This window comes from Bufo bufo, chromosome 5, assembly GCF_905171765.1.
Source record: "Bufo bufo chromosome 5, aBufBuf1.1, whole genome shotgun sequence".
In the NCBI taxonomy this organism is placed as follows: domain Eukaryota; kingdom Metazoa; phylum Chordata; class Amphibia; order Anura; family Bufonidae; genus Bufo; species Bufo bufo.
In genome coordinates, this window is record NC_053393.1 from 343,669,037 (window position 1) to 343,684,378 (window position 15,342).

The 15,342-nt window shown below is 38.0% G+C and overlaps 1 protein-coding gene across 2 annotated transcripts in view; it reads left to right on the forward strand.

Annotated features, from left to right (window-relative positions):
- The first annotated feature begins 13,403 nt into the window (after positions 1–13,403).
- CDH18 (cadherin 18) overlaps positions 13,404–15,342 on the forward strand; it is a 601,411-nt gene continuing 599,472 nt past the window's right edge. For both annotated transcript variants that reach the window (XM_040432520.1, XM_040432521.1), the window contains exon 1: positions 13,404–13,631. In XM_040432520.1, the coding sequence (XP_040288454.1) occupies positions 13,404–13,631 (228 nt within the window). The remainder of the gene's footprint in view (positions 13,632–15,342) is intronic.

Here is a 15,342-nt window from a genome sequence, read left to right on the forward strand (position 1 = left end):
TCGGCATGCTTGATGCAAGCGTTTCCATGAGGTGAGTGGAACATTTCTCCAAGTGGTGAAGACGGCCGCACGAAGGCCATCTACTGTCTGGAACTGTTTTCCATTTTTGTAAACCTCCCTTGCCATCCATCCCCAAAGGTTCTCAATTGGATTTAGATCAGGGGAACACGCAGGATGGGCCAAAAGAGTGATGTTATTCTCCTGGAAGAAGTCCCTTGTCCTGCGGGCATTGTGTACTGTAGCCTTGTCCTGTTGAAAAACCCAGTCGTTACCACACAGGCGAGGGCCCTCAGTCATGAGGAATGCTCTCTGCAACATCTGGACATAGCCAGCGGCCGTTTGACGCCCCTGCACTTCCTGAAGCTCCATTGTTCCACTGAAGGAAAAAGCACCCCAGACCATTATGGCGCCCCCTCCACTGTGGCGCGTAGAAAACATCTCAGGTGGGTTCTGCTTGTCATGCCAGTAACGTTGGAAACCATTAGGACCATCAAGGTTACATTTTTTCTCATCAGAGAATAAAACTTTCTTCCACCTTTGAATGTCCCATGTTTGGTGCTCTCTTGCAAAGTCCAAACGAGCAGTTCTGTGGTGTTCAAGGAGACGAGGTCTTTGAAGACTTTTTTGTTTTTGAAGCCCTTCAGTCTTAGATGCTGTCTGATGGTTATGGGGCTGCAGTCAGCACCAGTAAGGACCTTAATTTGAATCGAGGATCGTTCAGTGTCTTGACGGACAGCCAATTGGATCCTCTGGCTCAGTGCTGATGAAATTTTTTGGGTCTTCCACTTGACTTTTTTGTTCCATAACCCTCAGGATCATTTAAGAATTTAAGAAATTCCAAATGACTGTCTTATTGCGTCCCACCTCAGCAGCGATGGTGTGAGAGACCCTGCTTATGCAGTTCAACAACCCTACCACGTTCAAAAAGCGAGAGTTTTTTTGCCTTTGCCATCACAACGTGTGACTACCTGACAGAAAATGACAATGAATCCACATCTTTGCACAGATTTGGCCTTTTAAATGCATGTGGTCCTAAACTTTTGATCAGCTGAAAAACAGCCTGTTTCAGTTTATTCGTTGTTTTCATTAAATTGAATGCTCCAAAAATGTTTTGTCTCACTCTAATTTCTTCTTGTTGCATGTTGAAGCTCTACTTGGAACCTTGTTAAGATCCAGCCATGCTAAATATGATTTTTTGCCATTTTTCAAGTGGTCTTAAACTTTTTATCAGGACTGTATCACACCTATCGATAGCACACCTATACTAGTCCTTAAAAGGACTTTTGTGACCCTATTAGCTAGCGTTTGGTGTCACTAACAGTCTGTACCTGCTCCACACAGCAACCTCTCCCTACACTGGCAAAAAACTGAATGTAAAATGGCTGCCAGATCGGGTTTATTTATAGGGTAAGGGTTGTGTCCATGTGCTGAAATGTCTCAATTGCCTGTCCTGTCCTACCTGATGGATGTGTCATGGGTCAAAGTTTGGTGCTTTGGAAAAAATATGGTGCTTGCGAATATCGCCATATGTTCGCATATTCAGCGAACGAGCAAAGTCCGCCGCAAAGCAACCGCTGGGTGAATCGCAAGGCCATCTCAATTGGTTAATCCTCTCATTTATCATCCACTTCTGCCCTCTGACAATCCTCTCACTGCCTTACCATGTCCCATCAAATTTGGTTTAAAATAATAACAATGACCTGCAAGGCCACCCATAATTTGTCCCCTCCTTTTATCTCTGACCTAGTAGCCCGATATATCAAGACATCTGATATCTTATCCTTCCAAGACCTCTTTGCTTCTCTCTTGTCTGCTTATCAATGTTGAGTGAATCAAAGTATTTAAAGTAGACTTCAATCCACTTTTTGGGGAAAATATGATTAGCTGCCAAGCTGAATCTCTTCGTGCTAACGAATCAATTTTGCCTGGCGTTAAAAAAAAAAAAAAATCATACTCACCTCATCCATTTGAGTGTAAAGAGCCCACCCCGACCATCTTGATTTAAGATCATGTGGGAAATCTCTTGCGCAGTAATGTATTACGCCACAACGCCAGCCAACGTGATAATGTCATTACGCACCACATAAGATTTCACGGGGATCTTCAGTCAATGTGGCCACAGCAGCCTCTTCTCACTTATTTGGATAAAGTGAGTATTATTTATTTATTTTTAACTGATTAACCCATGAAAGCCATTATTTTTTAATCTCAGATGCCGCAATCAGTGATGAACTCAGCATTTGAGGGGTTCAATGAAAGGGGGCGGCGCAATACCCGTTCCCTGTCATTGTGCCCGCTACTTACAAAGAAATGCGCTTTGTGACGAAGTAAGTAACACAGTCATCTACAAGATTTCCCCTATGCATTCCCTATATTCTGTAACTCGCTACTCCAACAAATCAAACTTTCCCTCACCATCCAAACTAAAAGGATCTGTCACCTCATTTGTAGGCAGTATTTTACAGAGCAGGAGGAACTGAGCTGATTAATATATAAATTTGTGGGAAACGATTCAGTAAATATTTAATATATACAGTTAAATCTCTGCTATTTCTGGCTTTAGTTGTACATTTGTGGTGTGTTATCAATGATTTATATCATTCTCTGCATAAGTGTGTATACAGAGAATGCATTCAATGCCAACAACATAAAATAAGCATTTTGACACTTCACATCCATCTGATCAATACAAAAAAAATACAAAAAAATTATCAGCCAAAAAATCCCAACCTAATCCCCAGGCATATTGAGAAAAAAAAAAAAAATAAACTTTCTTAATATCTTTTTTTTTTAACTGTCCAACAGGCTGAGTGGTACTTACTGAAATTGTGTTTTTCAAATTGCATCACCCTACCAACTTTAAATCTCCAGTCATTAAAACGGAGAGCTTTTTTTATGACATCATTTATATTGAATACAAAGACCCAATACAAAAAAACAAGGATCAAGTTTAATTCTTCGCCTAGGATCACATTAATGTGATCCTTAGTCTCTGTCCAACGACCGTTGTGTGTTTTGTGGTCCGTGGCGTCCGTGTGCGTTCCGCAATTTGCGGAATGGCACGGACAGCCATTGATATAACTGCCTATTCTTGTCAGCAAAACGGACAAGAATAGGACAGGTTATATTTTTTTTGCGGTGCCACGGAACGGAGCAATGGATGCGGACAGCACACAAAGTAAATGGGTCCGCATCCGAGCCGCAAAAACTGCGGCTCGGATGCGGACAAAAACAACGACCGTGTGCATGAGGCCTAATTTTGAACACCACATCAAAGCAAACTCTATATCTCTCCCCACATTTAAGGCATAGTGAATCCCCTCATACCTTTATATTATGTAATAAACTTAGAGAGTAGCATAAACCATGGTTAATGATGAACGGAAAGTATGTTAGGCATTCACAGAATTTTTTTTGATATTTTAATGCCCCGCCATTGAATATGACCAACTTGACAATACACTTATATTATCATTTCTTATTATTGAGCTTTATAATGGAGAGGTTATACTCTAGTAATCTCTTATATATATAAAAAAGAATTTCTGTCTGTCTGTCTCGACGTCTGTCTGTACATTCTTTTTGCACGACCAAACGACTGGACTTATCTTTACCAAATTTGGCACACGGGTACATCAGGTGTCTGGGAAGGTTTTAGACCAGGTCTCAGCTCTGTAGGACGTACCGTTCCTGAGATATTCCTAAAAAAAATAACCCACATTAGCCAATACAAGCCTGCAAGTCTTTCTCTTCAAATCCCAACTGCCATGAACACAGTTTTACTCCAGGTTTCCATAACAACCCAGCCATTTATCTTTACTGCTTAAAGGGGCGGGCACTGTGGAGGTCCCTGTTTTTAAAGGGGCAGGCACAGTGGTAGTCACTGTTATTAAAGGGGCGGGCACTGTGGATGTCACTGTTGAAAGGGTGGTTACTATTAAAGGGGCAGTCACTGTGAAAGTCACTGTTAAAGGGGCAGTCATTGTGAAAGTCAGTCATTGTTAAGGGGGTGGTCACTGTGAAAGTCACTGTTAAACCTTTATGGACCAGGCTCATTTTCACCTTAAGGACCAGGCCATTTTTTGCAAATCTGACCAGTGTTACTTTATGTGTGAATAACTTTAAAACGCTTTTACTTATCCAGGCCATTCTGAGATTGTTTTTTTGTCACAAATTGTACTTCATGACACTGGTAAAATGGAGTAAAAAAAAAATTAAATTAGCAAATTTCCAAGTTTCAATTTCTCTACTTCTATAATACATATTAATACCTCCAAAAATAGTTATTAATTTACATTCCCCATATGTCTACTTTATGTTTAGATAATTTTGGGAATGCCATTTTATTTTTTGGGGTCGTTACAAGGCTGAGTTTAGATGCAAATCTTTCAGAAGATTTCTAAAACCCACTCTTTCAGGGCCAGTTCAGGTCTGAAGTCACTTTGTGAGGCTTACATAATAGAAACCACCCAAAAATGACCCCATTTTACAAACTACACCCCTAAAGGTATTCAAAACTGATTTTACAAACTTTGTTAACACTTTAGGTGTTCCACAAGAATTAATGGAAAATAGAAATAACATTTCTAAATTTCAATTTTATTTTCCATTTGAATCAATTTTTTTCAGTTACAAAGCAAGGGTTAACAGCGAAACAAAACTCAAGATTTATGGCCCTGATTCTGTAGTTTACAGAAACACCCCATATGTGGTTGTAAACTGCTGTACGGGCACACGGCAGGGTGCAGAAGGAAAGTAATGCCATACGGTTTTTGGAAGGCAGATTTTGCTGGACTGGTTTTTTGACACCACGACCCATTTGAAGCCCCCTGATGCACCCCTAGAGTAGAAACTCCAAAAATGTGACCCCATTTTAGAAACTACACCCCTCAAAGTATTCAAAACTGATTTTACAAACTTTGTTAACTCTTTAGGTGTTCCTCAAGAATTAATGGAAAATAGAGATAACATTTAAAAATGTCACTTTTTTGGCAGATTTTCCATTTTAATAATTTTTTTCCAGTTACAAAGCAATGGTTAACAGCCAAACAAAACTCAATATTTATGGCCCTGATTCTGTAGTTTACAGAAACACCTCATGTGTGGTCGTAAACTGCTGTACGGGCACATGAAAGGGCACAGAAGGAAAGGAATGCCATACAGTTTTTGGAAGGCAAATTTTGCTGGACTGGTTTTTTGACACCATGTCCCATTTGAAACCCCCCTGATGAACCCCTAGAGTAGAAACTACAAAAACGTTACCCCATTTTGGAAACTGCAGGATGGGGTGGCAGTTTTTTTGGTACTATTTTAGGGTACATATAATTTTTTGGTTGCTCTATATTACACTTTTTGTGAGGGAAGGTAACAAGAAATACCTGTTTTGGCACCGTTTTTTTTTTTTGTTATTTACAACATTCATCTGACAGGTTAGATCATGTGGTATTTTTATAGAGCAGGTTGTTATGGACACGGCAATACCTAATATGTTTTTTTTTTATTTATGCAAGTTTTACACAATTATTTTATTTTTGAAACAAAATAAATCATCTTTTAGTGTCTCCATAGTCCGAGAGCCATAGTTTTTTCAGTTTTTAGGCGATTGTCTTAGGTAGGGTATTATTTTTGTGGGATGAGATGACGGTTAGATTGGCACTATTTTGGGGGACATACGACTTTTTGATCGCTTGCTATTACACTTTTTGTGATGTAAGGTGACAAAAAATAGCTTTTTTGACACCGTTTTTAATTTAATTTTTTACGGTGTTCCCCTCAGGGTTTAGGTCATGTGGCATTTTTATAGAGCAGGTTCTTACTGACCTGTCGATATCTAATATGTCTACTTTTTTTTATTTATGTAAGTTTTACACAATTATTAGATTTTTTAAACAAAAAAAATCATGTTTTAGTGTCTCTATAATCCAAGAGCCATAGTTTTTTTCAGTTTTTGGGCGATTGTCTTAGGTAGGGTATAATTTTTGCTGGATGAGATGACGGTTATATCGGCACTATTTTGGGGGCATACAACTTTTTGATCGCTTGCTATTACACTTTTTGTGATGTAAGGTGACAAAAAATTGCTTTTTTGACACTGTTTTTATTTTTTACGGTGTTCACCTTAGGGTTTAGGTCATGTGCTATTTTTATAGAGCAGGTTCTTACTGACCTGTCGATATCTAATATGTCTACTTTTTTTTATTTATGTAAGTTTTACACAATTATTTGATTTTTTAAACAAAAAAATCATGTTTTAGTGTCTCTATAATCCAAGAGCCATAGTTTTTTTCAGTTTTTGGGCGATTGTCTTAGGTAGGGTATAATTTTTGCTGGATGAGATGACGGTTATATCGGCACTATTTTGGGGGCATACAACTTTTTGATCGCTTGCTATTACACTTTTTGTGATGTAAGGTGACAAAAAATTGCTTTTTTGACACTGTTTTTATTTTTTACGGTGTTCACCTTAGGGTTTAGGTCATGTGCTATTTTTATAGATAAGGTTCTCACGGATGCTGCGATACCCAATATGTCTTCTTTTTTATTTATGTAAGTTTTACACAAATATTTCATTTTTTAAACAAAAAAAAAATCATGTTTTAGTGTCTCCATAGTCCGAGAGCCATAGTTTTTTTCAGTTTCTGGGCGATTGTCTTAGGTAGGGTATCATTTTTGTGGGATGAGATGATGGTTAAATTGGCACTATTTTGGGTGGCATACAACTTTTTGATCGCTTGCTATTACACTTTTTGTGATATAAGGTGACAAAAAAATTGCTTTTTTGACACCGTTTTTATTTTTTACGGTTTTCACCTCAAGGTTTAGATCATGTGGTATTTCTATAGAGCAGGTTATTACAGACGTGGCAATACCTAATATGTCAACTTTTTTATTTATTTTTAAGTTTAACATAAAAAAGCATTTTTGAAACAAAAAAAAAAAATCATGTTTTAGTCAGAGAGCCATAGTTTTATTTGTTGGGCCATTGTCTCATTTAGCGGCTCATTTTTTGCGGGATGAGGTGACAGTTTGATTGGTACTATTTTGGCATAAATACTACTTTTTTATTACTTTTATTAAATTTTTTGGGAAGTAAGGTGGGCAAATTTTCAATTTCATCATAGTTTTTATTTTTTTATTTTTATGGTGTTCACCGTGCGGGGAAAGTAACATGACAGTTTTATAGATCAGCTTGTTACAGACGCGGTAATATCAAACATGTGTAGGGAATTTTTTATTTTATTTTTTTAATTAGTGATAAATGTGTTTTTTTAATTTTTCCTTTTTTTTACTGTTTTTTAGATTTTTTTGACCCAGACTCACTTGGTTCTTGAAGATCCAGTGGGTCTGATGTCTGTATAATACAATACAGTACACTATATAGTGTACTGTACTGTATTTTCACTTTACTTTGTCTGAACAAACTTCTCACAGGAGATCTCACTTCTCTGCATTGCCCAGGGTGCCTGCTGATTGATTTCAGCAAGCACCCAGTTTCGACCACCGCCTGCCGCACGGCGGTGACCGGAAATACACAGGACGTACCTGTACGTAATGTGTCCTTAAGTACCAGGAAATCATGACGTACCGGTACGTCATGTGTTCCCAAGAGGTTAAAGGGGCGGTCACTGTGAAAGTCACTGTTAAAAATGCAGTCACAGTTAAAGGGGCGGTCACTGTGAAAGTCACTGTTAAAGGGGCAGCCACTGTGAAAGTCACTGTTAAAGAGGCGGCCACTATGAAAGTTACTGTTAAAGGGGCTGTCACTGTTAAAGGGCCGGCCACTGTAAAAGTCACTGTGAAAGGGGCGGTCACTGTTAAAGGGGCGGTCACTGTGAAAGTCACTGTTAACGGGGAGGTCACTGTGAAAGTCACTGTTAAAAGGGCGGTCACGGTTGAAGGGGCGGTCACTGTAAAAGTCACAGCTAAAGGGCCGGTCACTGTGAAAGTCACTGTTAAAGGGGCGGTCACTGTGAAGGTCACTGTTAAAGGGGTGGTCAATGCTAAAGGGGAGGTCACTGTTAAAGGGGCCGACACTGTGGAGGTCACTGTTAAAGGGGTGGTCACTGTGACAGTCACTGTTAAAGGGGCGGCCACTATGATGGTCACTGTTAAAGGGGTGGTCAATGCTAAAGGGAAGGTCACTGTTAAACGGGCCGGCACTGTGGAGGTCAATGTTAAAGGGGCAGCCACTGTGGAGGTCAATGTTAAAGGGGCGGGCACTGTAGAGGTCATTGTTAAAGAGGCGGGCACTGTAGAGGTCACTGTTATGGGGAAACTGTCGATATCTTTTTACGACACATGGAAACATAAAATGAAATAGATGAAATATAACCGTGGTAAGCTGGGTCCTTCTGCTAATATCTTATAAACCACAGAGATAAGACCCATCCTCTGTGTTCTCTTAGATAGACCATCATGCCCCCTTAAGCCTTTAGTGTGAAATGAGATACCTGTCCCAGCTTTCTTACAAATCAATTGTAGATATCTAAGCCAATCCTGACAAGTCATGGAAAATTCTTTTTTAGACAATTTAAATGACTTGAGTTCTTCATTTAAAAAAGGTGTTTAACCAAATAAATACCTTTAGACAACCAAAAAACCATATCCATAACTTTATTAAGTTCTCCTAGGTAGTGATTCCTCCAAAAAGTAGTGGTCTGGATATCCTTTTATATCTTCAATATTGTTAATGTTAAATCAAATCTTGTGTTCTAATCTAAATATGTGCAATTCATATTAAACTAAATACCTCAGATTCCAATAAAGTAAACATGTCCTTTTTATATCCTCTTGTTCAACCCTTACATTCTTTCACAAATATATAATGCCATTTATTGATTCTATTGTATTACATATTTTATTAGTGATAAAAACTGGGGAATTAGAAAAAATATGCAAAATATTTATTAAGTGTTACCCTCCTTCACACATTCTCCCCACCCCTAATATATTCTAGCAATGGAGGAATAAGTACAAAAGTACAGGCAATCACCAACAACCCATGTACCTAAATAAATAAAAAATCCATTATTGTTATCCCATATTGCAGAACTTCCAAATCACTCCCGATCCACAGTGGTAGAAAACAAGATTTATTCCAATTGACTTCTAAACCAGAGCAATCTCTGAAGGTGCCATACATTTGGATGACCCTCTCCACATCCTTTATGTCATTCAAAAAGAGAAGCATATTGTCTGCGTATAGTAAAACCTTTTTTTCACAACCCATAATTGAAAACCCCCCAACCCGGTCACCTGCTTTGATCATGGAGGCCAAGGGCTCAATCACAATGGCGAATAACAAAGGTGAAAGGGGAAAGCCCATTGCTCTCCCCATTCACCAATACTCTGGCCCTAGGGTTCCTATATAGTAGTGTAACTTCAACCAACCAATACATTTTTTCCCAAAGTCTCATTTTTCAAGGAGAAAATTAAATGCTATAGCTGCATCTATTGCTAATAGACCTCTACGACCAGAGCAGAAAACAGCATATTGTAGATTTAAAAATAAAATAAAAAAACATCTTATATTATAGGCTATAGACTTTCTGAGTATAAATCCTCTTGGGTCTGGGTGTATCAACTTTTTGATAAGTATTAATAATTGGTTAGATAACATTTTGGCCAATACTTTCATATCTGTATTTAGGAGATTTGTCTTTCTTAGTTATTAATGAAATAACTGATTCCTCCATAGAGGATGGCAAAAAACAGCATCAAAATAAGCAGCATTAAATGTGGCAAGTAACTCCATCAAAACTTGTTTCTGAAACTTGATTAATCCAATTCATAAGGAATCCCATCCAAACTTGTCTTGTTTTTAGAGGATTGTTCTAACGTTGTTATAAGCTCCTCAATCCAACCTCTCCCCCTGTTCTCTTGTAATAGACACTGTAATTAAAGTGAGTTGAGATATTCACTAATATGATCAACAGGTAAAACAAGTTTAGATAACTGTTGATAACACTCAGCAAAAAGGCTGCTATTTCTTTAGAATCAGAAATACATTAGTTTTACAGCAATATATATTGATGACCTGTCATCAGGATAGGTTATCCATATCAGATCGGCAGGCGTCCAACACCTGACACCCCCCTGATCAACTGTTTCAGGTGAAGGTGGCACTCCATGCTAGCACTGCTTTATGTTCATTATATTGTCTGTTGCCTTGCAAGTGCAGTATAATGACAATTTATGGCTCCATTCTTCTGGAGCGGCAGCATAGTGTAATGAACAGGAGAGCCACCTATTCTTCAAACAGCTGATCAGAAGGGATGCCAGGTGTAGAACCCCTACTGATCTGATATTAATAGCCTACCCTTTAAATGTGCTGCACAACACCTTTAAATTCTCTTGAAGTTATGTTTATTGAACTTGTTTTTGTTTTATATTATATAAATCAATTATTATATGTACATCACCTTGGAATTAATACTGCTTTAAAATAATAATAATAATAATAATAATAATAATAATAATAATAATAATAATCAGCAGCAGCGTTATCATCAATAATGGTGCAAGATTTATCATTGTTTTCTATTAGCAGAAAGGTAGCAGACCTTTGAAGTGTCACGTTTGTATTTTTAGCAGTCTGTCCATCCTTCCTACACCTCAGCTATGTTAATATGGACTCCTACAGACACTCAGCTGAAGATATTATCAGTTGTATTTAGGATCCTAATTACTGAAAGGCAGAGGGTTCCGTTCCGTGGTTCCATTCCGCACCATTCCGCATCCCCGGATTTGCGGACCCATTGAAGTGAATGGGTCCGCATCTGTGATGCGGAATGCACACGGAACGGTGCCCGTGTATTGCGGATGCACAAATGCGGTCCGCAAGACGGTAACGGGACACCTACGGTCATGTGCAGGAGGCCTAAGACAGGTACAGCTCTGTATTTTAAAGCAACCTATCCTGCTGTGTGATTGGGATGGCTTTTGTTTGTCCAAATTTGGTGGTAGAAATATATTTCCTCTGATTGCCCCTTCACAAAATGAGCCATCATAATTAGTAAAATGTACCTGGGAATGTATTTATAACAATGTAATATTTAAAAAGAACCTGTCACCAAAAAATGCAATGCAATCTGTAGCCAGCATGTTGCAGAGCAGGGGTAGCTGAATAGATCAATATATAGTTTTGTGGGAAAATATTAAAATTGTCTAAAGTATATTATATCTTGAAATTTGTAATTATGTGAACACCAATACAAACAAGTAAGCAAGCATGAACATGGAATGTTTGTTAAAATAATGAACCTTTAAAAAAAATAATAATCTGTGAATAGTTGCTAAAAGCTAATGCCTATAAATGCATTGGCTCATAGAACAAGGCGATAATTAAGTTTATTAACCCCCTTAGTGACCAGCCTGTTTTGGGCCTTAGTGATCAATCAATCTTTCAATGGTATCATTTTTAATGGTATCGTTTTGGGGTACACATAACTTACTAATACATTTTGATTAACTCTTTCTGGGAGAGAGATGGGAAAAAACAGCAATAGGGTACATTGACACGACCGTATAAATGGATCCGAAATTGCGGAACGGGTGCAGACTAGATTGCGAGGGCATCTCCTGTGCACAGACCTCTTCATATCACCACAGAGATTTTCAATTGGATTAAGGTCTGGATTCAGATTTCTGGTGAAGCCATTCCTTTGTTGATTTGGATGTATGCTTTAAGTAGTTGTCATGCTGAAAGATTCTGAAAGTTCCTCTTCATGTTCAGCTTTCTAGCAGAAGCCTGAAGGTTTTGTGCTAATATTGACTGGTATTTGGAACTGTTCATAATTCCCTCTAGCTTAACTGAGGCCCCAGCTCCAGTTGAAGAAAAACAGCCCCAAAGCATGATGCTGCCACCACCATGCTTCACTGTGGGTATGGTGTTCTTTTGGTAATGTGCAGTGTTGTTTTTGGGCCAAACATATCTTTTGGAATTATGGCCAAAAAGTTCAACCTTGGTTTCCTCAGACCATAACACATTTTTGGTGTTTTTGAAAAATGTAGCCTGGCTTGGATGTTTTTCTTCGTAGGAAAATGCTTTCGTCTTGCCACTCTACCCCATAGCCCAGACATATGAAGAATACGGGAGATTGTTGTCACATGTACCACACAGCCAGTACTTGCCAGATATTCCTGCAGCTCCTTTAATGTTGCTGTAGGCCTCTTGGTAGCCTCCCAGACCAGTTTTCTTCTCGTCTTTCCATCAATTTTGGAGGGACGTCCAGTTCTTGGTACTGTTAATGTTGTGCCATATTTTCTCCACTTGATGATGACTGTCTTCACTGTGTTCCATGGTATATCTAATGCCTTGGAAATTCTTTTGTACCCTTCTCCTGACTGATACCTTTTAACAATGAGATCCCTCTGATGCTTTGGAAGCTCTCTGTGGACCATAGCTTTTGCTGTGGGATGCGACTAAGAAAATTTCAGGAATGACCAACTAGAGCAGCTGAACCTTATTTGGGGTTAATCAGAGGCACTTTAAATGATGGCAGGTGTATGCTGACTCCTACTTAACATGATTTTGAATGTGATTGCTTAATTCTGAACACAGCTATATCCCCATTATTTTGAATTTTTTTTGTTTTCTTCCCTCCAGCTAAAATATTTCAGTTTGTTTTTCAATAGAGTTGTACAGTTTATAGGTCATATTAAAAGGTGGAAAAAGTTCTGAAATGATTTATCTTTGTCTCATATTTTTACAGCACAAAAACCTGACATTTTAACAGGGGTATGTAGACTTTTTATGTATATATAAGAAAATAAAGAACATTTTTGCATCACTGCATCCCAGGCCCATACCTTTTTTTAAAATATAGAGCTGTATGAGTGCTTGATTTTTATGGGTTGACTTGTAGTTTTCATTGGTATCACTTTGGGGTACATAACATTTTGTATCGCCTTTATTCGTTTTTTTGGTAGTGAATAAGCCAAAAGCAACATTTATGTCCATGAAAAGGTGGCTGCCCAACCAAGGGCCCTTTACAGACCATTGTAAAAAGGCATATTCATATTCAATGAGGGGTTTAGATATCTTGTCTTCATTGATTAAAATAAAAGTTTCACACATTTCTCTATAATTAAAAGTTGCTAATATTGTGGGTGAAACAGTTGAATTACTGTCTTGATTTATCTTTCTTTCTTCCCTCCATTAGATATAATATGGTCCCCTTCTGGACAACATCTTAAGGAATTCCACAGAGACTGTGCTCAAACAGATTTTTCAGGATGTAAATACCATACTTTTCTTATATAAAAATTTATAGAAACAATGGATGCTCACAGAAGACCATGTTTGACTGTTTTACCAGGCACAGTGTAGCATTAAACCAAGCATATCCAAGGCATTTGGATTAAAAATTTACAACTCTGCTAAAAAAGGAACATTTTCTACCATGAGATTTACAAGCTCATCTGGTATTTGTCCAGTTCTAGTATGTCTCTGTTTTGTGCAGAGATGCTATGGAGCAACCCATCACAATCCCATAAAAGTGACCAGAAATCAAACCAAACACATAGAAGGAGAAACAGAAGTTCACCACCGGCCAAAACGTGGATGGGTATGGAATCAGTTCTTTGTTTTAGAAGAACACATGGGACCAGATCCCCAGTATGTGGGCAAGGTAAAACTATTTTGATATATATTTAAAAATTTTTAGCATACTCTCTTAATCTTATTGACCTAGTTATGTTAGGAGACTGGTAGGATAATCAAATTTATCTCATGGTTTTCCATAATGAATGCATTAAATATAGCATGAAAACAAGAAAAGAAAAAAATGTTAATGTTATGAATATTTGAAGAAAGTATCATCATACAATTTACTAACTTTTAGGAAAAAATGCACATCACACACTTCTTAGTTCCAGTGGGATTGCTACTGTAGCTTCCAAGGCTGTGGTAACAAATGTTCTACAAAGTGACAAGTAATGGTTTGGTGGGGCCCTGTAAATCTTTTGGTAAAATGGCTGGGCAATAGCTATTTGCATTAGAGCTAATTATATTAAAATGATAAAATATTATATTATGCCTAAACTTAATTTCCTTTTTTTATACTGTGTGTCCACTTATTTGTTAACTGAAGCCACAGGTTTCTCCTGTTATAAATTGAATACTATCAAAATATGTGACCACCCTATGATTGAAACATTTAAGTATGTCTTGTTTATTTTAGTTGTTAGAGAATAATCCCCGAATTGCACTTTTTCAATCAATTAAATGCCTGTAGCAATGAACATGTTTTAGTGTTTCATTACCTTGGGGGAAAAGTAGCCAGAGACCACTGAGAAATAAATCATACCGTATGTTTCTTTCATGAATGTTTGAATATTTACATGTCCGTTAAAAGCAGGACATGAAAAATATATTCATTTTGTTTTGGTGTTATGTTTTTTAACACCTTGGCAAAATTTGACATAATAGTACATAGTGACTTCACGCACATTGACATACTATCATATGATGAAGATCAGGGGGGCACAAGAGCTGTGCATGCCCAATCAATGCAGGGGTCTGGCTCTGACTAATCCCTTATATACCTCAATGGCTGGGTCTCATAGGCACAATGTCAGTGTGAAACTGATAGTTTCAATGTTGTACAATACAGCATATCTATGTACAGATTCTAAAATGTCTATGTACTGGGACAATAAAAAGTGAAAAAAAAGTGAAAAAAAATTATTTTATAAAAATAAAAAAATGAAATGTTTACTGTAAAAAAAGTGCCCCTTTCCCTTCAAAGTGATTTTTCATAAAAAAATACAGTATGTACCGTATTTTTTACCCTATAAGACGCACCGGCCCATAAGACGCACCTAGGTTTTTGAGGAGGAAAATAATAAAAAAAAAATTTTTTAACCAAAAGGTGTGCTTTTTGTTGGGTTTTGAACTAATGGTGGTCTGTGGCTGACACTGTTATGGGGGATCTGTTGCTGACAGTTATGGGGGATCTGTGGATGGCATTGTTATGGGGGCATCTGTGGATGGCACTGTTATGGGGGCATCTGTGGATGGCACTGTTATGGGGGCATCTGTGGATGGCACTGTTATGGGAGCATCTGTGGATGGCACTGTTATGGGAGTATTTGTGGATGGCACTGTTATGGGGGGGATCTGTGGATGACACATATAGCATCTTATGCTATGTGTCATCCACAGATCCCCCCCATAACTGTGTCCCTGTGTTGTGTGAATGTCAATACAGAGGGTGGGGTCCAGCATCTAGTCTTGTAATGGCAGTGGGGCCCGATGCAGTCATTGTATTCTATTGCACCCGGCCCCGCTCACTGTAGTAATCTTATCTATAACTGTAGGCATTGTTTAACAATAATCTT